Raw genomic sequence first — 22,340 nt, 5'->3', positions numbered from 1 at the left:
GGCCTACTCTCAAATCAGTACGATTGCACATGCATGCAAAGTGTGTGCTCATAAGAGACCATTTGGGCCTGACATATACTGATCTTGTAAATCTGTGGATCATGTGGACCATGCGATAAATATCTAGACACCAGCGTAGAACAAAGAGCTTGTCTAAGTATCTCAATACACAGTTAACTTGTGCATCAACGCACTTTGACGCCTACCTTTCTGTTGCTTGTTATTCTCACTGCACTTCGTCTGGCTGTTATGAAGTTTGTGTATTTGGAATCCGGTTCTGATCAGCTTACCTGTTGTCAATAGATGCACGATTCGTGATGGTGATTGCTTATTTAAATAAATATGCACCGCCTTGGCACTTTTGCTATAGGGGGAACAGGGCGTCACCGAAACACGAATTTTCTTTCCTAATACACCGCCTTTTGCTATAGGGGGAACAGGGCGTCACCGAAACACGAATTTTCTTTCCTAATACACTGTATTTTCTTTCCTAAGTGCACACAAAACTAAGATGATGTATTCAATTTTATTTTCTCTGGATCGCTATTGTTCTTAAAATATTAAGGGGGAATATGTTGAAATGAACTCAACCGTACACGGCTATACTTCCTGCACTAATGCTGTACTAGTGAGCCCTTTTGATGATATGGACCATAGATGGCGCTGCTGGTACATTTTAGCACGCCCTCGTTGCAACCGACTAAAGTCTCATTCCATGCAGCATTATTTGCCTCTTTTTTGTAATAAGAAAGTATGCACTTTCATCCCAAAGTGAATTATTGTTGAAATAGTTGCAAATTCTAAATGATTCTGCAATATTTAATTGGTTCTGGCTATTGCTTTTCGGAAATGGACTTATCTTTTAAAAACACTCGTGAAGTGTGATGTGTAGTGTGATTTCTTAGTAAATACCCGTTATAATCTTTAAATATAATAATACTCAGAGAACAATACAGATATAGAATGTCCTCTCTCCTTCTACACCTACTCTTGATAGAATCTTTTATCGTCCGTTTGGAGTTGCTGTTTGCCTTAAACTTTCCGTTTTCAATATACCGTAAACATAAACAGAATGATTCAATACAATTTTCTGACATTCCATTCTAGCTATATGATAACCGTTTCATACATGCCAAGTAAAGTCCGTTCTTTTATTTATTTATTACAATTTGAATTATTAACAACGATTTTTACATAACTGAGGGATGGCGCCGTGGTCAGAGAATCAGTCCATGACCAGTAGGTCCGATGATAACTGCTGGTATATGTGTATATGTCTGTTTATTATTTATGATTTAAATATCTGTTCTTTCGAGCCATGAATATTTCATGCTATATTTTATATAACTTTGAATTTTTATATAACTTCGTGTCTTACGTAACAAAACCCTGGTGGAGAAATACGCTTTTACTTGACTCTCGTCTACAGAAGAATTCTTGTATAAAAGGTTTTCATAACACCCACAGCAAGAGAGAGAGAGAGGGTTTGAGAGTAAGGAACGCACACACACATTTTGAATAGAAACACGGTGGAAAATTTAAATGCTTGACATTACAGACTTTTTTGGTTGACTTAAGTTTAGAATTCGGAGCGCATTGCATTCGTCCACTCAATATTTTATTAATTACTTGCCCCCGTTCCAGCCAGCGTCACTTTATAATAGGGACGTGCGTGTCTCTTGCAGTGGAGAAAATGAAATGTTTGAACTCTTGGATTCACCCTTTTTAATACCTTTAAAATTATCTGAACAAACATGTACCGTATATGCACCGACTTCGACAGTTTTCACAAAGCGTTTACCTTTGTATTTACCTTTATATTTAGAAACAATGTTTACGCTTCGGAAGGGGAACAAATCCGTCGATTAATGCTCAACAGGAAACTGGAGTCGTATTCTCTGTGATGCAGAGTTGAGCAGAATTAATGGTTACACGTACATTTATACTTCACTGAAATTTAGAGGTCAAATATACCCCAAGAATGAATTATGCATTTTGCCTATAAGTACTAGTACATGTATGACCCAATGGCAAAACAGATAAAAACACCACTGGCTAAATATATCTAAAAACACTTCTAGCAAGGATGCATATTAGACCATTTTAAGACAGTTATCCAATATTTGAATGCTCTCTGATCGAAATACTACTCTATATACTCTTCCTGTGCATTATAATATATTGGTGATTATATTTATTTAAAAATGTGTACGTTGTTTATTAACGTTTTTTCTCTTGAAAGAAATTGCACCATACTACGGTTATTGAAAAAACTATTTCTTCAATGTTATATAGTTGATCATGATTCCCTGAGATAATGTCAAAAACAAGATAAGATGAGTGATTCACAATGTTTAAACTGATTAAATTTGAAAGATGCACAAACAGGCAAAGAGACTAAGAGCTCTACTACAGACGTTTTATTAATAAACCATAAACTATATACAGTTACCTTTTTTTTAGATGCTCCATCTTTCATCTTTACTTACCCCCCCCCCCCCCCAAAAAAAAAAAAGGAAAAAGAGGGGAAAAGAGAATTTAAACAATCATGTGTGCCACAACCCCCCTCCTAACCCTCCTATCTGGATCCTCCCCAGGAACTGAATGGAGAATCGGTCACCTTAAACTCTTCTTTGTACGGCTGCACTCTTATCTTATTCATCAAGTGATCAGAGCGGGGCATTAAGAGACGATTCATTTGCTTCACATGAAAATGAGAGATTCTGCGAAGTTTAAACAGTAGACTTTTAACTTTTAAAGGCAGTAAACGCTTTTTAATCAGCTTTTATCCAAGTGCAGTGACGCATTTCAATTTGATCTCAAAACCAAATTCTTAATTTATTAATTGTATTATTTTACTATTTATATTATCAAACTTGCTCCAGAAGGAAAATGATTTCCGATTTTTATAATTGGCTAAATAAACTCTTATCTTATCTTATCTTAACCGCCAGTTTAAAAATCAGCGTCTTACACCCAAATATTCCGAACAGTCTTTATGTGACGTCACGCGCAATCGACCAAAGGGTTTACTTCCCAGTATGACGTAGTAAAGAACCTGCAAACACTTAAACTTTGAGTCCAAACAGTTTCCATAAACTCACGCCCAGAACAAAGTCCACTATTTCAGCAGCTGTCATCAAGGTGCTCCCCAGCACGAGACCCAACGCTCCCCCGATATCTGCGAAGAGGGTCAGCGCGCTGTACGCCTCCTGTTGCACAACCTCCTCGACGCTGATGTCAGAATAGAATATATTAAGAGCAATCAGGTTTTCCGCGTAAAACGATGCAGGTACGTTGTACTGCGCCACCATTGTGTTCATAAACAGTACTGATAATTTACTATGGGAGATAGAGGTTTCGTAATGAGTTCTTCTACAGGCCTCAGTGCAGCCGCAATTGCGTGCTTTGATTTCTGCGGTTGAATTCACGGCGTCACACACCCTAAGATCCCTGGGGTTACAGACACGAACATCACTGACGTTAGCAAAGTGATGCATTCGGCACTCACATTTCTCAATGGTGCGGTTAATGCTGTAAAACAAAATCAATGAAGAATTAATCGAACTACAATTCCATGTTAAGGTCAATTTAACATCTCTTATCCCGTAAATGGAATAATTCACTCTGTAAAGTTGAGATGATAATGTATAAATTAAAGAGTCACAAAAACTAAGGAAAGGTGCGGTTAATGTTGCTGTTGTTGAGATTTGATAACCAAATGTGTCAGAAATAGTGACATGATCTTTAACATGATTTTAGCAACGTTATCATTCAATTTCTTGTATAGATTTCTCTTCCAGTATTTCCAACCCGTCGCATAAATAACAAGCATTGGTATTCTTACTTTTTTATCATTGGTATTATATCTAAAGTAACACAATGGGCGTTAGACCTTTACAATAGCTATAAGTGAAAATTTTAAAAATTATTACAAAAATAAAGACGTAAATCATAGTCTACAATGTTTAAAGAGAAAAAGAGGCCGAGTTTATAGAAATGTTTTAATAATCTACTTACCCGCATTCAGCTTCACAATTAAGTTTGGTATATTTGGGAAAATATTTTAGTGATTTGTCTTGACACTGGCCATGTGGGGGAGGGAGGTTCGACACCTATATAATATAATATAATATAATATAATATAATATAATATAATATAATATAATGTAGTTCTTCGTGAACTACGAGAAAAGAGACCCAGTGTAAGGAAATAAAACCGTGGCAAAGCTGTGTCTTATTTCCTCTCGCTGGCCCCTATTCTTTGTAGTTCATACATATACCTGTCAAGAATATACAGTCATTCGAGGGGGGAGGGACAACGTAAGTACTAATTCTGATGTGCATGGCATCCTTCTGTAGACTTAAACTCACACAGACTCCTAAAACCCATAAACACGACAGTATCAAGCTGACGTGCTTGCTATGTACGCCCCGTAACTCAGACCGTACCTCGTAGTGTGCGTGGGCCCAAGGAAAACGTACCTTAAATTGCTTCATGGCGACGTTGACGCTTTCTCCAGGCGCTATCTGCAGTCCCAGACGAGACAGTTGCGGCACTTCGCCCCGGTCGTGAAGCAAAATCTGGTAATTGCACAATATTTGAATTTATAAACAAATTAAACGTATTGGACTACTTGGCACAAAACACCACTATACTGACAAACTGGAAATATCCGCAGGGGCACATTTTTCTAGGAAGACGATAGAATAAAAATGTTTATGGGCACATATTCGTGAAGTAATGTTTCGAGCTAGCGAACATCAAAAGTGAACGGTTCCAAGGTTAATGTCAGGGAATCATTTAGGGACAGTGTACATGAGTTGCTCTTCGCGGGAGGACATGGGGTAAATAATTTTAAGAAAAAGTAAATGGACGAGGGTAGATCTTGTCATTCATGTGTTGTCATGGCAACTAGACTTACTGTGAATCCAGCAGTGACAGTGAAAGGAACGTATTGGTACTGATTGGCGAGAAGAAACGTTGTTAAACCATGGTGGATTCCTTCTCCGTCAACCATCTTCAATTCACCCTCTAAAAGTGATAAGAACAACACAAAATGGCAATTAATATTTTTTCTTCAGGAAGAACAGAACACTGTAAAATAAAATTGAGAAACTTTTAAGGTAAAACAAAGAAAAGGTATTAAAACAAAGAAGAAGGAAATAACAGTAAATTCCATTGCTACTTAAAAAGATAGCAAGCCATTGATACCTCTTTTTCAAATAGCTCTGTATATGCACGCATCTTTATCAGAAATAATTTTAATAGAACCTTCGATCTGAAGTTAAAATGGTGATCAAATATCAACGACAAAGCTGTTTATTTTGAAAAATGTTGAAATAACTGATTAAATCAACACTAATTATAACGAAAAAACCTGAAGTTGTAAAACATTCTACTCTCGCGGACCTACCTCCGTTAAACTGGAGACAGGTCCCCATTTCAGTTTCGACCAGAGACAGGTTAGATAAACACGGTTCGCTATTGAACGTACAATACTGAAAGGAAACCGAAGCTTCGTGAGAGGTTAGGGGCCTAGTGCAGTCGAGTACGGGGCCATGGAATCGAGACACTTGCTTACGTGAGCACGAGCGCAACATAGCGAACCTTTCGAGATACGGAACCCTGTTCACCTTCACCTGAACAGGTAATTCAGTTGTGACCAAGTCTGTCAGAGTGAACAGACGAAACAGTCAACAGGTAAATCAAATTTCAGGATCTAGCATAAATGAAACCTTTCTGACTATCAAAACTAAGATCCAATGAAACTATTTTCACACAGGAATTGTATTTCTTGCATACCATGAATGGTCCTTAGAACATGTTTTTACCTCTGTTTAAAACCAAGCGTGTATTTAATATAGTATTTCGTTTTCAAATAAACATTAAACTCACCGATGGTGCAATGTCCACCATTGTGTATTGGTTATTAATGTAAAACGCTGTCCAGTTGTATGCGTCCATGTCGTACCCAGTGAAATTGGGCGTCACCGCATAGTCGAAGAAACTTGCCAGGTTGTATTGACCGTTCTGAGAAAGTTTTGCAACGTTGAATCTGTTGTTATTGCAGATAGTAAGCGTGGGGAACGGAATAGTGTCGTTATAGTTAAACCTCACGTCCACTGAGGCTGGGTTCTCTAGGTAATAGGCAATCCGGTTCCAGAGATGGAAAACTAAGAATGCTGACCCTGTTAAAACAAAAGCTAACCAAATGAGACGTCGGGCAGGCGAGTATTTGGTATTCACAATTTGCTTCATCCCAAGTATGCTAACGTTGTTGGCAAAATCAACCATCTCTTCTTTCAAAGTTGGGACTACTTCGTCTTTGTGCTTTTCCGGGCCATTGGTCCAGCCGTGCTCCTTTTGTGTATCTCCAATGCTTTGTTTGTTAAAGGCTGGTTTTGTCTCCGGGTAATCGAGTGGGAAAGGGTGGACAGCAGACATTCTGATTACCTTTGCAACCCTGTTTGCGCCGGTTCTGCAAAAAAGCATAACACGGTGAGTTTTATGGTAGAAGTCGTAAAAATGCAACATTTATCCACCAATATGCATTCATGGACCCTTAATCTCTGCTTAATAAAAGACCTAGATCGAACTATTGAGCCAAAAGCAACTCAGAAAATGTCCTGGGTAAATTAGCTAAAAATACACTTTAAATCCGACCCTAACGACAACACCACAAATGCAAGCGATTCAGAATCTGTATCAAGTTTCAACTTCTCGTCGTCCGTAAAACTTGTACTTAATCATGGCAGCTGTAAGGGGTAGACCGTTTCATGTGATATAGGCCTTTACCAAATTTCAAACAAAGCTGTTCATGTAATGTAAATCAATTATTTCCTCCTCTCTGAAATTATCTGTCTACTACATTAGTTTATGACTGATTATATTCCCATCTTGCCCTAACAAAATCTGACGTCAGTTGTCTTTTCAACGTACTCTAGGTATTGATTCAATCAGTTTTGAAAATCCTTTTTATACCTAATCTGTATGATATGTTTTTTCTCAAAAAAAAGGAAACACTGATTTTAATATTTGAAATCCAGGAGAAGCCCTTTGTAAAAAAGGGGGTAAACATATGATTCCCGGTGTAATACAGCACGTCACGGCGCTGTGGACCTATCTCTTCCTACATGTAGGAATCTACACCAAAATCATCACTTATCTAATGATTGAGACACAACTGTAACCTTCCAAATTTAGAATTTTTAATTTTTTTAAAACAGTTTATTTTACCTTATTTCTTGTACCTCTCTCTACTGCTAACGCTGAGTATAATAACTGCCGCACACCATGTATAAAGGTAAAACCATTAAGTTGTCGACCCAGCATTTAAACTATATTGATTTATTGACGATTATAATGTGTAAAACATTTACAAAATCGACCTCTCTCTGTGTCAATAAGATGACAGTCGCAAATGTGGTGCACTGTTAAATGGTAAGAAACAAGATGATGGTCGGCTTGTCAAGTACGTTGAGCCTACGCTTTATTGAGATTTCTTGTAATGTTAGTAATTGACAGCCACGAATGAATGAGGAGCGGAGAGTGTTGTAGAGTAACTTGAGTTGATCGACATGCTCTTATAATATTTATACCACTCCGCGTTATGTGAACAGAGAGAGAAGGCCGCTAGAGATTGCATGAGGTACAAATAGAAATGAAGAAAGCGGCGCGGGTAACAACTGGAATGTAGTTAAATAAATAATAAGAAAGATTATAGCTGAGTTGTATTTGCTACTTCGCGTATCAAAAGATGTAGTCAACAACTTCGAATTCGTCACACACCCTAGATGCCCTCGAAAATTCAACGGTAATTAACGTAGTCAAAATGTGGAACCCATTACTTATGCAGGCCACCTTCCATTAGTCATTATGTAAAAATAAATCGAGACGATTGAATTTATGAAGTTCATTGGATTACATAAAAGTTTCCTCGAGGATTTGCTGGGGGTGGGGTAATGCAGCGGACCCCTAACGTGGATATAAAGTCCCTTTAATACACGACTTCTTCTTGATAGATGTGATGCATTTAAAAATAAGAATGCGAATGGTTTTTGAGACTCGGTGGTGAGAAACTGTGAAAGAACATCCTTGCGGGACTACATTTTGCACTATATACATGCATATGCATACATCGTACATTTATAACCTATTTTTCAATTGAGTTTACGTTGAAGGTTTTAATTCTGTGGGACGTCTTCTCTAAGTCATTCAATCTACCTCAGCATAAAAAAAATGTAAAGGCATTTATCAGGGGCGGATTGAGGCCGTCTTCTGGGTCTTCCAGAAGACGGCCAGGTTTTCAATTTTAGATTGACGGGTTTCTAAATTTTTCTGTCGGAAGACGGTCAGAAAAGGAGAATGGATCAACAAAGATAATTTGGAACACTTTCAGAAAATACATGTATCTCTGGATCTGCCCCTGTTTATTTGATATGGAAAACAGCGTCAGAGCAAAGGTAGAAGTAGCAAAAAGAATATAAGTGTAAACTAACACGGATGGATGAAAAGCACTATCCGCTTTTGAAAAAAAAACTACAAAAAATAACAAACCTCTAGGCCTAACACGTATTGGGAAATTGCATATCTTACTTCCTCGATGTTATAATGAAATGAGTATATAATTATTTACTGCTAGGATTTAACCACCATTATGTAATAAATTCACTGGATTTGTTTTAAGAAATGACCGCCATTTAGTCCTATCGACTTGTCTTCAAAGTGACCATTAATTTGTTTACTTACAGCGACGACTAAATAACGTGAGTAGAGCAATTAATGTTCACACACTATAAATAAACTAGGCTTAACGGCACCAAGATATAAATATCAATAGTTTCCTTCCCATAGAACACGACAATCACTAATCCAGGTGTGGCAATATCGAGGAAAACCTGCAAGGGCGCATATGCAGCGATGTGCCTTGGTCATCTAATTAGTACCGATAGCCCCGTCTTCCTGGCGACTGCAACTGTTTCACATCAATTCTTAATTCCTGTTGATTTCTTTCCACACTGTTAGTTATAATACAAAAGACAGCAAAAATAATGGGGCAAGTCAGAATTATGAAAGTATTGAACAATATGTGAACGCCAGGGTCACTTTTTGTGAAATGACACTTAAATCGATGTCATCATTTTGAGCCTATATCCGTCCAGGTTGGAACATAAATTGTTCCGGACGTGACGTCTGGATGCTTCCCTCATTTCCGCCCTCCCCATTCCCATTCTTTAGGAGTGCTGGATTAGGTCAATTCATTCCCGTTTAAACACACAATTAGTAGCCAAGTAAACAGAGATCTATGCATTAATATGGTCGATAGAGTAAAAACTTAAGTGCGATATCTCATTTCATTTTAACTTCATCGTCGAAGTGTCCGAGGTTGCTAGGTAAGTGTATGCGTATGTCTTCGGATCCGGAATGATGCAAATTTATTTTATAATAACGTAAAGTGCACTGGAATTGTGACTCTTATACAACTTTACACACAAATGACAACCTGTCGTACTGGTTCATTTTTATTGACGAACACGGTACACAAAATTACTGCAAAACTATGCAAAATATTAGTTTATTTTGTTCATTTAAAGTTTGATGAAATTACATGTCACTAAGTCAAAGAATGCAAGTACATGTCAAATGGTACGACTAATATTTTAATAGAAAAAAGTAAAAGTATAAGAAAGCAACAAAAAGGTATTAAAAAGTTATCATTCTATCACAGTGAGATCATCTGTATAAATAGCACTTGTAAATCTAGGTCAATTATTAAACCATTTCCTTATAAAGCAATTGCAATACTTTGATTGATATATTATAACGGAGAGTTATGGGGGAAAAGTGACTAATTTTAGATATAACGCGACAGTACAAAACATTTTTAAACTCAGGTAAGAGGATGGTAATATATATGGATAGATTCGGATAGAATATTACAGAAAATCCAGAAAATCTGTGTGATGATTCATCGTATTGTAATGTGATGGTTAAGTTGCAATCAACAATTATAAATGTAAAATACACAAAAAATGCTCATTAAAAAGAAATTACATTACTGTCTTAGGCATAAAAGAGACTGATGGAAGAAAAGGTAAAACAACAATGTATTGAAATGTCAAAAACCATGTTTAAAAAATTCGAAACAAAGGAGTAAGATTTCAATATCCATTTCGTGCAATTACGTGGTTTCTCTTTGTAGGTTGCAACCAAGAAGAAAATGTCTGGCGTATATCCATTTTTTGTTGAAGAAAAAGGAACAGAATTTATAAAACAGAACAACAATTTTCGTGCCGACTTAAGAGACAAGTCACACCATTCTGGCACCAACATTACCAAGCGTAAGCCAAACCAGCATAAGGATGAAACCATCCCAAATATAAAGGATGAGATATCTGAATTTGCCAATAACGTTAGCATTCTCGGAATGAAGCAGGTGGCAAATCCTAAATTCTCACCTGTCAGGCGATTAATCTGGCTAGCGTTCGTTTTATGTGGGTCAGGTTTCTTAATTTTCCATCTTTGGAACCGCATTTCCTATTTCCTCGAGAACCCAGCGTCGGTGGATATAAAATTTCATCACAACGACTCAATTCACTTCCCCACAGTAACCATCTGCAACAACAATATGTTTAAGCTGCCGTATCTCAAAGCGAACGGACATCTTGAACAGGCAAACTACTTTGATATTGTCTTCAATCACCCAAACTTTACTAATATCGAGCAATACAACTGGACAGATTTCCACACCAGAAACCAATACAAAATGGCGGATCTTATGCCGGCAGTAAGTAGAAATGCATGTGTACATTATTCTAAAATTGTACAATACCCCAGCATATCAGAAAAGTCTTTTTAATGTTTATCAAGGGCTTGATCTTCAGCACGTTTTAAGTATTCCATACATGTGACATATAAAAATAGTTTTTAAAGGACATTAATAACATTATCATTTCAGTATTACTGAGATTGATAAAAATTTTTGTTTCATTAGAAAAAGAGTCATAGGCTGTAGTCGTTTTGTCAACATTATTCTTAAATATATTAAGTGATACGCTTTCTTGTTGCAGGCTATTTGGCGTTAATTGTTTCAGTATCTTCTCACTAAATCCCTACAAATTTAAAACTCAATGTTCTTAATTTTCTTCAATATATTGTTCTAAACCGACACCAGTTTTAGTGCTGCTGATGGTTTTGGGGCCTTTTCAACACGAATGACACGAAGCTTCTTCTAATCCTTACATTCCATAAAATTCTATTACAGCATCGTAAAATGCATTACATTTTTCCTTGCAGCTTTGCTACTTCAAAAATGTGATGTGTACAGATGGCGATTTTTCAATGATCGAAACTGAGATGGGATCTTGTATTCAATTTAACGCAGGTAAAGCAAGGTTAATGCTGCCACCTCAAAATAGAACCAGCCCTGATAACGTAAAACTACGACGTTTCAGAGCATATTACATTAATGGTGGGAGCGTCCATTTTGGGGCACTATGATATGTTTAACATCAATAAAGCGGGGAAAACCGGCATCGAAAAATGATTATCATGAAAAGCATTATTTGTTTTTTTCTATGTTTCCTGATTCAAAGTAAATAGATTGATAAAACTATGCTACATGTATGTTTAAATATGCACAGATGATGAACAAGACCAAATGCGTGTTGTTTTGAATGCATTTATTGGGGCATTTGGATTCTGAGGTAGTGCATTGTAGTTGTTCTTGCTGTTGTTCTTGCTTCTTTTTTTTTAAGAAGGTGAATTGAAGAGTGTTGAAACAGAAGGCAGCGTGTTTGGATTAAAGCTGTATCTTTTTGCACAACAGAGTGATTATGCATCTTTCACCACAATATCCGGCTTCACGGTAAACCATGCTACAATAGCTTATACATTTTATATTAACGCTTTTAAGCGTTATTAAAATTGGAAGTACATGTGAACAAAAGGTTTCATATAGAAATAACCAGAAGATAAGAATATGTTTTAAATGTATTTATTAGTATCACATTTTAATTGCTAGACAATAGTCGTAATGATTTTTATATTTATTGTGGCCAATTTATAAAAAAGACTTGTTTCACACACACACACACACACACACACACACACACACACACACACTGTATAACCTTTAATGAAAATTCTCTTCACATTTTGGACTGATATATTATCTTGTATCAAATTATATATATATATATATATATATATATGGTAATGAATTTTAAAAAATCAAGCATTATCATTGAAACATTTTATGTCTAATTTGTATAACTTTTGTCTAATTCCCAGGTACTGATGCACGAGCGAGGCGAATTCCCCGATATGTTGGGCCTAGGGTTACAAGTGTCACCGGGAGAAAGTGTCCACATAGCTATGAAACAGAGACGAGTATGTCCGTAATTATACATAAATATTTATAGACACCATTACATTTTCTCCAAGATATAATGCATATCTAGCTGATTAAACAGAATGTATGACTTTTAAAAATATTCTTTGATTAAGTATTGCGCCGTACATTGTCGTCGTCGTTCACACTAATTACTTTGTTTATTCCGTATTCTAAATATGAAAATCGATGCGTCAATAAATTTTGAACACAAGGGTTGATAACTCACCTAACCTGTGGTGACATCTAGATGTGCCTGTCCATGAAGTAACGGATGCAACGCACCTCACATCTTTATATTATATTATATTATATTATATTATATTATATTATATTATATTATATTATATTATATTATATTATATTATATTTGCAGCTGTCGAATCTCCCTCCCCCACACGGACAGTGCAAAGAGAGAACTTTGAAGTACTTCCCCAAATATACCAAACTTAATTGTGATGCTGAATGTTAGTAAGTGAATTTTTAAAACAATGATATTTTAATATTTAATAATAATAATAATAATTTATTCAGCTTTGAATGTTACAATTTAACATTGTTTGCTGTCTAGTCTACTACAGAATCTACCATATTGTACTTACATAAAAAGAGAGAAAGTGATATTTCATCGTGTTGCTAACTGTATATACTGTGATAATGCTTTTAGTGATTTCTGATCTTGAGGGTTGAGGAGGATGAATAGTTTCTGATCACTGCCTGCTAATTCATAATTTTGTCTCACAGTGTTTGGGAGGGAACTGAGCATATTTTGTCGCTCTATTTGGTATTTACTACATGTGAGGAAGAAATGTTTCTCATCCTCTATTTCCGTTTTACAGCTTGTGCAGGTTCTTTGTTCCAGGGTGATTTTCATGTGCCTGCCTTTCTCTATCGCTAGCTCGTGGTCACTAATTCTCATTTTGGCTAAGTATTTTTTGTCTGAGCTTGTGGCGTTCATTTTTAAGTAATTTTCAAGATCGTATGAGTTTTTTATTTTTCGATATGTACGCAGTTTATTGTGGTTCTCCTTGTTCAATTCTTTCCAAAAAAGGTCTTCGATTTTTAGATTAATTTCTTTTTCTAGGTCTGATGTTTCATCCCAATGTTGAATTCCCCAATTCAGTCTAAATGCCGCCTCTGTTTTAGTCCAATTATCTATTTTCAGGAGTTTTTCTTCGCTAAATGTTTGTTTCAGTATTCTTGTATTCGGGAGATTTTTAAGTCTGGTGTGGTATTTTTGCATGGATTTAATTATATCTGTAAGGATTGGGTATCTACCCAATTCTGCTCTGCAGGCATTATTACTGGCAGTTTTTCTCACTCCTAATACCCATTTGCACATTTTTAGGTGAATTTGCTCGAAGGACGTGTTATTGATTTTATCTAGGCTTAGTGATTTTTCTTTGAGAATTTCCTGACCCCATACCTCGCTACCATATAGTAAAATTGGTTTTACAGTTTTATCAAATAGTTTCATTTGTAATAGTGGATTAGATATGTTTTGGGAGGATAAATACAAGGTTATCGCAAAGCTATAACCGACTTTATAATACACAGAATTACTTTCGGGAGTCATCGGGGTATTTCGTTTATACGCGATTATAACACTATCAGTACGTGACCTCTGACCTACTATGACGATGCGGAACCAATCAGTAGCTAGTTTCCATAACACGTGACCAAAGGTGAGTCTCACTATTGCTGTCAGGAAGAACAGACATCAAATTTCATCGTTAGATTTTTATTCCGATTTCCTGAACGAATCACAAGTGACAACGTCAGTACTATGGAGCACTACGACAGGAGACGGGTCTTACTCATGGGCCACAGCTTTGTAAAGCGCTTACAACAGGAGCCATCTCTACCAAACAATTTTAGTATTGATGGTCTCACCACTGATTTTTATTGCTCAGGGGGAGCAACACTCACTAGTTTTTTATACGACCCCAATTTTTGGCCTCGGCTGCCCAACTTCGATGTAGTTTTTTGTCAACTGGGAGAAAATGACGTCAGCCCAGCAGTTACCTCACCAGCATCCATCGTTTCTGCCGTCCTTCGAGCCATCCACATGATCCTCGATTACAATCCTCATATTCAGATTTTTTGGGGTCAGTTGTTTTGCCGCTCTCAGTCTCCTGGTGGTCGAATTCCCACCCTGCTCTACCAGGAAGATTTTAATGATCAGGTTACAGCCATCAATAGCCTACTCCAGCAGAGACTGTCCACCCACCCGCATGCCCAATTTTGGAGATGCCCTGGAGCGGTAGATGCCTGGCAGGACATACTTTCTCGGGATGGTGTCCACTTAAATTCTCGAGGCATGGTCAAATTTTGGAGAGCCATCCGAGGGGCAATACTTTATTCTCGGCCTACACCCCAGCAGACACGTAAGTTCACAGCTATGAGGCACGTTTTCATGATTATACACTCATTCAGTTTTGGCCAATTTTCTCATATTAAGAATGTCGTTCCGAGTATGCATTACATGGATACAGTTCTCATTCTTATGGGATTTCAAACATTCCCTTATTTCATATTAGAGACGCTAAAACTTCCCCGTGGGCTTTACTCGTGCCCTTCAGGGCTGGTACACATATATACTACTTTAGCCTTCCCAGGCTCAGATTTTGTGCACTCACGTTACGTTGGCCTTCCCAGGCTGTTCACATCATTTCATTTGCGTATCCTCTTTATTACGTGGGCGCCTTCCAAGGCCCCCTCATTTATTTTCTCCGTCACAATGTCATACTGCAATACAGAGCCCAACAGTGGCGATTTGCGCCTTACAAGGCCTTCATATTTCTCATGGGTCTTCCCCTATGACATGCGTTAGTTTCTTCGACGTTTCTGCCTACTCATCCTTGTGCCTTACAAGGCACTAATCCAATTGGGTCTTCCCAGACTCCAGGTATGCATATTCTATTTATAAGGTTGTTCCAGCTATTAAACCTCCACATCCATTTTAATTTGTTGCATGTTTGCATGTGCATTTAGCATGTTCTGTAGTTATCTCATTGCTTTCCTAGTAGTAATATGTATTTATCCCATATCCACATTTATCCATATAATTTTATTATAAAAAAAAAAAAAAAAAAAAAAAAAAAAAAAAAAAAAAAAAAGGCTGGCAGGGCCTACCTCTGCTCAGGGAGTCACCTTATTATTTTCGATTTTCAGGTCATGAGTCAGAGTCACATACCCTCTCTCCCTCCCCCAGGAGAAGGCTCCTCCAGGGAACCAGTTCAGGTGGTACAAAGCGGGAGAGAACTCGTAGATCCCCCTACAATGCACAGTGCCGTCGCCGCACCTCCTGCTCTGACCGATGCGGCAACTATCAACACCACCCCACCTGCCAGGACCGCTAGCGCCGTTTCGTATTTGCCAGCCATGTCTCACTCAGTGAGCTCCCATCTTCCAAGCACCACCCTATCTACTGCCGCTGTTGGTGGACCGTCCAACCTTTCGGCTACCACTTTTCCCAACCTGCCAAACTTCTCTGGTTACTTGGGTAACCCACCACCAACCAACACTCTCACAGCACCATCTGTGGGTTACATGGGTAACCCCTTACCCCCTGGTACTTTCTATTCGGGTTACATGGGTAACCCCTCCCATGCTGCACCCTCCACGTATACTCAAGGACTGCCGCCATATGGGCACATGGGTGTCCATCCTCCCTCTATGCCACAGTCATCCATGGGTCACATGAGTAACCCAGCTTTGCATGGTTTCCCTCCACAGCCTATCCCAGGACATGGAATGCCAGCTGCCTACAGTTTCTCGGCTGTAACTGCTCCTTCAGGTAATGTCTCTACTCCGCTTGACCAACACGTTCCACGCGCCACAAAAGTAAAGATCTGGAACAGGGAGCCAATTTCCATTAAAAGTCTTATCCCCCCTACCTCCAACACCTTGTCCAGAGCAGAAAAGCAGGACGAGGAGCACTTCGTTCACAGGAAACAATTTGATGAGGATGGCCAGTTCTCCATTGTCATGGCACCTGCTAGTAAAAAGACTGATGCCATTTCACCTAATCAGTGGCAGTGTGCTTTTCAAATATTTTCGGCCATTTACCTCCAACAATACCCCCTTCAGGCTGTTCCTTTGCTACAGTATGCTAACAGAATTGGAGAAATGCAGGCCAATCGTCACGCCAACTGGCGTCTTTATGATGAAAAATTCCGGGCCACACAGACTGACCCCAATTTTCGTTGGGAAGATCCTAATGGCGTGCTTCTGGCGGAATTGACCTATATCGCAAGACCCCCCTCTCAGGACATGGCCTCAACTTCCCACAGGGGTATCTGCAACAGATGGAATGAGGGGCAGCAGTGTGACGCCTCCACCTGCCGCTTTTCCCATCAGTGCTCAAGGTGCAGAGGTTCACATCCCAGTATCTCTTGCTTTCGCAATCGACAGAAATCCTCCTTTCGCCCTTACAACCGAAACCCCTATTCCAAAGGGCTTCGGCAACAACGTAAGTTCTAGTGAAGGGGCCTCTCCAATCACTCGTTTCATCCAGGAAAACCGGGAACACCAGTCGATTGACACTATCATTGTTACGCCGGTGGATTACATCAGATTATCCCACTACTTACAGGATTATGACTCCTCTCTCTCATCATTTTTGATTTCTGGTTTTAGGGACGGATTTACCATTCCTTTTCATGGCCATCTTCCGCTTCAGTCCCATCAAAACCTGGCTTCGGCGAAGGACTGGCCCCAACAGCTTCAGGACAAAATTAATTCAGAACTCCAAGCACGACGTTTATCAGGTCCACATTTAACCTCGCCTTATCTACATTTTACAGTCTCCCCAGTAGGAATAGTGCCAAAAGCATCCCCTGGAAAATTTCGCTTCATCCACCACTTATCTCACCCAGCGGGATTTTCAGTCAATGATGGCATTGACGAACGATTTTCTTCTGTTCAGTATGCATCTGTTGCTGATGCCATTAACTTAATTCAACAAGCAGGACGGGGCTCATACCTTTGTAAAACAGACATTGAAAATGCTTTTCGCATTATCCCAATCCATCCAGATTACCGCTTCCTGCTGGGCTTCCAGTATCAGGGTATTCTATATTTTGACCGAACACTACCCATGGGACTGTCATGCTCTTGCAATATCTTTGAGACATTTTCCTCCGCTCTACAATGGATCGCTACCTCGCTGTTGGGTATTCCATACATGACACATTTGTTGGATGATTTCTTGATCATCAGTCCATCCGAGGACAGTTGCACACATGCTCTCCAACGTTTCCTACTTGCCTGTTCTGATATGGGAATTCCTATATCAAAGGAGAAGACCACCACTCCAGCTACTACTGTCACGTTCGCGGGCATAGAGCTTGATACTGTCCTCCAAGAAGCTAGACTGCCACAGGACAAAATTCAGAAATGCCTAAGTCTCATCAACAGTTATTCGCAGCGCAAGAAAATAACTCTCAAGGACATGCAATCCATAGTAGGTCTTTTAAATTTTTGTTGCTATGTAATTCCAGCAGGGCGTCCATATTTGCGACGCTTAATTGATCTTACCATGGGTGTTTCCAAAGCACATCATCATATACGTCTTAATAAGGAGGTTCGAGCGGATTTGAATATGTGGCGGACATTTCTTCTCTCTTTCAATGGCAGGGGCTTCTTCCATGAGGAAGAGTGGACCAACCCCAATGTATTACACCTCTACACTGATGCATCTAGTACGAAGGGATTTGGCGCATGTTTTGGCAATTTATGGTTTTACGGACATTGGCCTCCGGAGGCTGCCACTTTGCATATCACGATCTTGGAGTGTTATCCTATTGTTGCTGCTTTTTTGCTCTGGCAGGACCACTTCCGGGATAAGAAAGTGCTTATACATTCTGACAATGGGGCTCTCATTTTTATTCTAAACAAATGTACAACTAAAGATCCAATTTTGCTTAAACTTTTACGCAAACTAATTCTCACATGTCTACAAAAGAATATTCTACACAAAGCGGAACACATACCAGGAGAACACAATACCGCCGCTGATTCCCTATCTCATTTCGATTTCCAGACGTTCCGGCGCAGTATCCCCACGGCACTGCCCCAGCCAGAACACCTGCCCAGGTGTCTCATGCCAGCCACCTTAATCTTCGACTAAGACAGACACTGCAGTCTGCACTGACACTCAACACCAATAGGACGTATCAGCAGATCGAACGACACCTTCAAGAGTTCTCCCACCTTACAGGACTATGTGCCTTTCCTGCAGACGCCACTGTAACTGCTTTGTTCACCCAACATTTAGCCGAGAAGTATAGGGCATCGTCAATCAGAACTTACATGGCTGCACTAAGCTACAAGTATAAAATGGACAGTTTACCAGACCCCACCAAATCTTTCATTGTTCAACAAACCTTGAAGGGTCTAGTGAGACAGATGCCTTCTCAGGATACAAGATTACCCATTACAGTGCCCATCCTCCATATCTTACTACAAAACCTGAGATACTGCCTTCCAGATTCCTATGAAATTTTATTGTATCAAGCGATGTTCACAACAGCCTTTTTTGGCCTCCTACGCGTGAGTGAAATTACAACGGATGCGACCACTAATCACACCCTGAAAGTGGAAAACATTGACTGGGATTACTCAAGCTCTGCATTTACACTCCGGTTTACTTCCTTCAAACATTCTGCGCCATCTTCCATTCATAGAGTGCGGTTAGTTGCACAGCCGGTTATTTGTCCGGTGATTTCTTTGACCAACTTCCTACACATACGGCCGACAGTATCTAATGCACCCTTGTTCATACACCGCGACGGCAGTCCTGTTACACGGTCGCAATTCACCAGAACCTTGGATGCATGCCTGCTTCAATCAGGCCTGAACAGTGCTCGCATACGGTCACACAGTTTCCGCATTGGGGGAGCGACTTTGGCAGCGCAGCGTGGACTGTCTGATCAACAAATTCGTTCACTTGGCCGATGGCACTCCAATGCGTTCCTTAAGTATATTCGGATGGCTTAATCTTGGTGTTTACTTTTAGCACTTGTTCATAACATTATATGGGCTTATACCAGCCCCTTGGTGCATATACATCAACAACTTATAATTTGCCCTTACCAGGGCACATACGACATTCATGTCATATTAAAAATTTTTTTTGCCAAGTACGCTTCGTATACTATTTTTACATATGCCACTTACTGGCTCATATTTGTTTGGGCGCACATTGTGGGCTGTCAGACCTATGACTTCTTTCACTTGGCTGCTGGGACTCCAATGCCTTCCATAGTATTTTTATATGATTTGTTCTCCGTTCCTACCTACTGTACTTTTTTCATGTTCCTAACCAGCACAGTATGAGGGCTAATTGCAGCAACTTTTTACATGTACCTTACTCCGTATACCTTGCCATTCCCAGGCCTCTTCTACCTGCATGTCTCACGTAAGAGGTACTTGACAGACAAGCAGTACATGAAAGACTAAATATATGTGGACTATATTTCGTTCACTTGCGTGCTGTTTCACGGAATTCATAAAAACACGCATATACGTGTGCCATATATTACATATGTCTTTTGTTTTTTGTTCACCACTCCCACCCTCACCTGCCCTTGGTCATTTTTTGGGTGGGGGGAAAAAACCTAGGTTTTCAGTGGAAACCCGGTTTTTTGTGGCGCATTTGCACCCCCACCTTTAATAATTACATGTTTCATTTTTGTTAATGTTAATTGTGCCATTATAATATATTAGCCTTATTGCATAATTATTTTTTAAATTCCATTTCAAAACATCACGGTGACTCCCTTCGCCACATAAGTTTTCCTGTAATTATTAAACAGAGCAAAAAATGTCCCTATTTCTGTAGTATTATAAATACAAGGTTATCGCAAAGCTATAACCGACTTTATAATACACAGAATTACTTTCGGGAGTCATCGGGGTATTTCGTTTATACGCGATTATAACACTATCAGTACGTGACCTCTGACCTACTATGACGATGCGGAACCAATCAGTAGCTAGTTTCCATAACACGTGACCAAAGGCCAGTCTCACTATTGCTGTCAGGAAGAACAGACATCAAATTTCATCGTTAGATTTTTATTCCGATTTCCTGAACGAATCACAAGGTAAGCACTCTAAATTTTACGCGTACTCTTATTATTACGTTTATCGTCTCTTGTTTCTGCTTCCCTTCTCTTTGTTTACTTTCCTTTTCTTTCCACCTCCCACCCTACAGCTTTTCCTACGTGGGGCGCATTTGCACCCCCACCTTTAATAATTACATGTTTCATTTTTGTTAATGTTAATTGTGCCATTATAATATATTAGCCTTATTGCATAATTATTTTTTAAATTCCATTTCAAAACATCACGGTGACTCCCTTCGCCACATAAGTTTTCCTGTAATTATTAAACAGAGCAAAAAATGTCCCTATTTCTGTAGTATTATAAAGTGCTTTTAAGCGCAAACATGGCCTTCATTGCTTTTTGTTTTAGATTGTGTATTGCTTTCTTGAGGTTACCTGTATTGGTGAAGGTGATACCTAGATAAGTATATTCTGTAACGTTTTCCAGGATATTTTCATTTATTGTGAATTTTAGGTGCTGTTCTGTTTTTCCAGCTTTGTTGAAAATTAATATTTTGCACTTTTTCTCGTTTACCTGGAGCTGCCATTTTTTGCAGTATTTTTCAAGGCGTGACAATGATTTTTGACATTTTGACAATATTTAACATTAAAAAAATCAACTTCTTTACCTAAGAATATATATATAGAGAGAGAAAAGGGAATTACCTTTTGTAAAAGAGAAAATGACATTACTTTTTATATCGTATAATGTATGTTTAGTTGCATTCTCCGTTATAACACATAGGGTTGATTAATTACCATACATTACACGCGTCTTTGCAGTTATGCATACGTGCAACGTTAAGGAACATATAACGATTTTTGACCATGTGTGTGTGTGTGTGGGGGGGGGTCATGGTCTTCCGGAAAATGTCCAGAAAAAAGCAAACATCCATGTTTACTGTGTTAATGTGTTTGCAAGTGGTGTGTGAAATGAGATGATTCGCGCACGATCAGTAGTTACAAATAATTCAAAACATTAAAAAAGTCCCTAAATAGTTTTTGACTTGAGAATGAATAATATGAGATCGAAACTGTGGAAACTTATTCTAATTAGACACTTAAATATTTCTTTTCAGTCTAAATCACACACAAACATGTGGTTGCCGCATGTTTTATCAACCAAAAACGGGCAATCAAACAATCGATGATCAGCGAACATGTAACCTCAAAGATATCATGTTTGAATGTTTCAATATTAGCACAGAACAGATGGCTGGTTACAATGGCTGTGATTGCATGGAGGCTTGTCAAAGTACCCTTTATACGCACTCAATTTCACACACCAGAATGTCTGAAGTATTCATAAACAGACTGATCGCGATGTACAACAACACCGATACATCGTTCTTCCGTGAAAATATCATCATGCTGAATATTTTCTATTCTGACATCAGCGTCGAGGAGGTGGTGCAACAGGAGGCGTACAGCGCTCTGACCCTCTTCGCAGATATCGGGGGAGCGTTGGGTCTCGTGCTGGGGAGCACCTTGATGACAGCTGCTGAAATAGTGGACTTTGTTCTGGGCGTGAGTTTACGGAAACTGTTTGGAAAGAGAGTATAGAGTTTAACAAACGCCGTTTTGGCTACAAAAGTTCAGTCACGTCTTTCTCCAATTGGGTAAATTGAAGTATTACAGGCTCCCCAGCATGACACAAATTTCGATAGCAATCAAGCCGTCTACTTACTGCAGTGGTTGTTAAAGCATCAATTAACACAGCCACAGATGTCTTTACGCAGGCAGATGTAAAACAAGTTCCCAACCATCCCACTTGGGATTTTTTGATCGATGGTCATTTGGGCATTTAAAACCCTGCAAAGCAACGGGCAGGGTT

General features: G+C 38.9%; 3 protein-coding genes across 3 annotated transcripts; 2 read left to right on the top strand and 1 right to left on the bottom strand.

Moving 5' to 3' along the window:
• Positions 1 to 2,583: 2,583 nt before the first annotated feature.
• LOC106170322 (acid-sensing ion channel 2-like) lies at positions 2,584 to 5,030 on the bottom strand. The gene is made up of 4 exons (XM_013550161.2): positions 4,926 to 5,030; positions 4,486 to 4,584; positions 4,021 to 4,115; positions 2,584 to 3,534 (listed from the first exon to the last, which is right to left on the bottom strand). The coding sequence occupies exons 1-4, from the start codon at positions 5,019 to 5,021 to the stop codon at positions 3,069 to 3,071; spliced, it is 756 nt and encodes a 251-aa protein (XP_013405615.2). The 5' UTR covers positions 5,022 to 5,030; the 3' UTR covers positions 2,584 to 3,068.
• A 3,668-nt stretch (positions 5,031 to 8,698) lies between these two features.
• On the top strand, positions 8,699 to 22,069 carry LOC106170323 (acid-sensing ion channel 2-like). Its single transcript, XM_013550162.2, has 7 exons — positions 8,699 to 9,396; positions 10,206 to 10,790; positions 11,300 to 11,387; positions 11,761 to 11,870; positions 12,296 to 12,394; positions 12,772 to 12,866; positions 21,586 to 22,069. Exons 2-7 carry the CDS (start codon positions 10,224 to 10,226, stop codon positions 22,067 to 22,069), a joined length of 1,443 nt encoding a protein of 480 aa, XP_013405616.2. The 5' UTR covers positions 8,699 to 9,396; positions 10,206 to 10,223.
• On the top strand, positions 13,932 to 19,941 carry LOC106177917 (uncharacterized). The gene is made up of 3 exons (XM_087008683.1): positions 13,932 to 14,782; positions 15,570 to 16,194; positions 18,442 to 19,941. The coding sequence occupies exons 2-3, from the start codon at positions 15,573 to 15,575 to the stop codon at positions 19,395 to 19,397; spliced, it is 1,578 nt and encodes a 525-aa protein (XP_086864809.1). The 5' UTR covers positions 13,932 to 14,782; positions 15,570 to 15,572; the 3' UTR covers positions 19,398 to 19,941.
• Positions 22,070 to 22,340: the final 271 nt, after the last annotated feature.

Source organism: Lingula anatina, chromosome 3 (assembly GCF_051362555.1).
Source record: "Lingula anatina isolate TDL-2025a chromosome 3, LinAna3.0, whole genome shotgun sequence".
Taxonomy (NCBI): domain Eukaryota; kingdom Metazoa; phylum Brachiopoda; class Lingulata; order Lingulida; family Lingulidae; genus Lingula; species Lingula anatina.
Note: the sequence above shows the minus strand (reverse complement) of the source record. Positions and strands in the feature narration are given on the sequence as shown.

Coding starts and splice junctions, on each gene's coding strand:
- LOC106177917 (XM_087008683.1), top strand. CDS start 15,573: ATGAGTCAGAGTCACATACCCTCTCTCCCTCCCCCAGGAGAAGGCTCC. Junction 16,195..18,441: donor GGCTGTAACTGCTCCTTCAG/GTAATGTCTCTA, acceptor TTCGATTTCCAG/ACGTTCCGGCGCAGTATCCC.
- LOC106170323 (XM_013550162.2), top strand. CDS start 10,224: ATGTCTGGCGTATATCCATTTTTTGTTGAAGAAAAAGGAACAGAATTT. Junction 11,871..12,295: donor CCACAATATCCGGCTTCACG/GTAAACCATGCT, acceptor TCTAATTCCCAG/GTACTGATGCACGAGCGAGG. Junction 12,395..12,771: donor TAGCTATGAAACAGAGACGA/GTATGTCCGTAA, acceptor TTATATTTGCAG/CTGTCGAATCTCCCTCCCCC.
- LOC106170322 (XM_013550161.2), bottom strand. CDS start 5,021: ATGGTTGACGGAGAAGGAATCCACCATGGTTTAACAACGTTTCTTCTC. Junction 4,585..4,925: donor CTGTCACTGCTGGATTCACA/GTAAGTCTAGTT, acceptor TGCAATTACCAG/ATTTTGCTTCACGACCGGGG. Junction 4,116..4,485: donor TCGCCATGAAGCAATTTAAG/GTACGTTTTCCT, acceptor TATATTATATAG/GTGTCGAACCTCCCTCCCCC.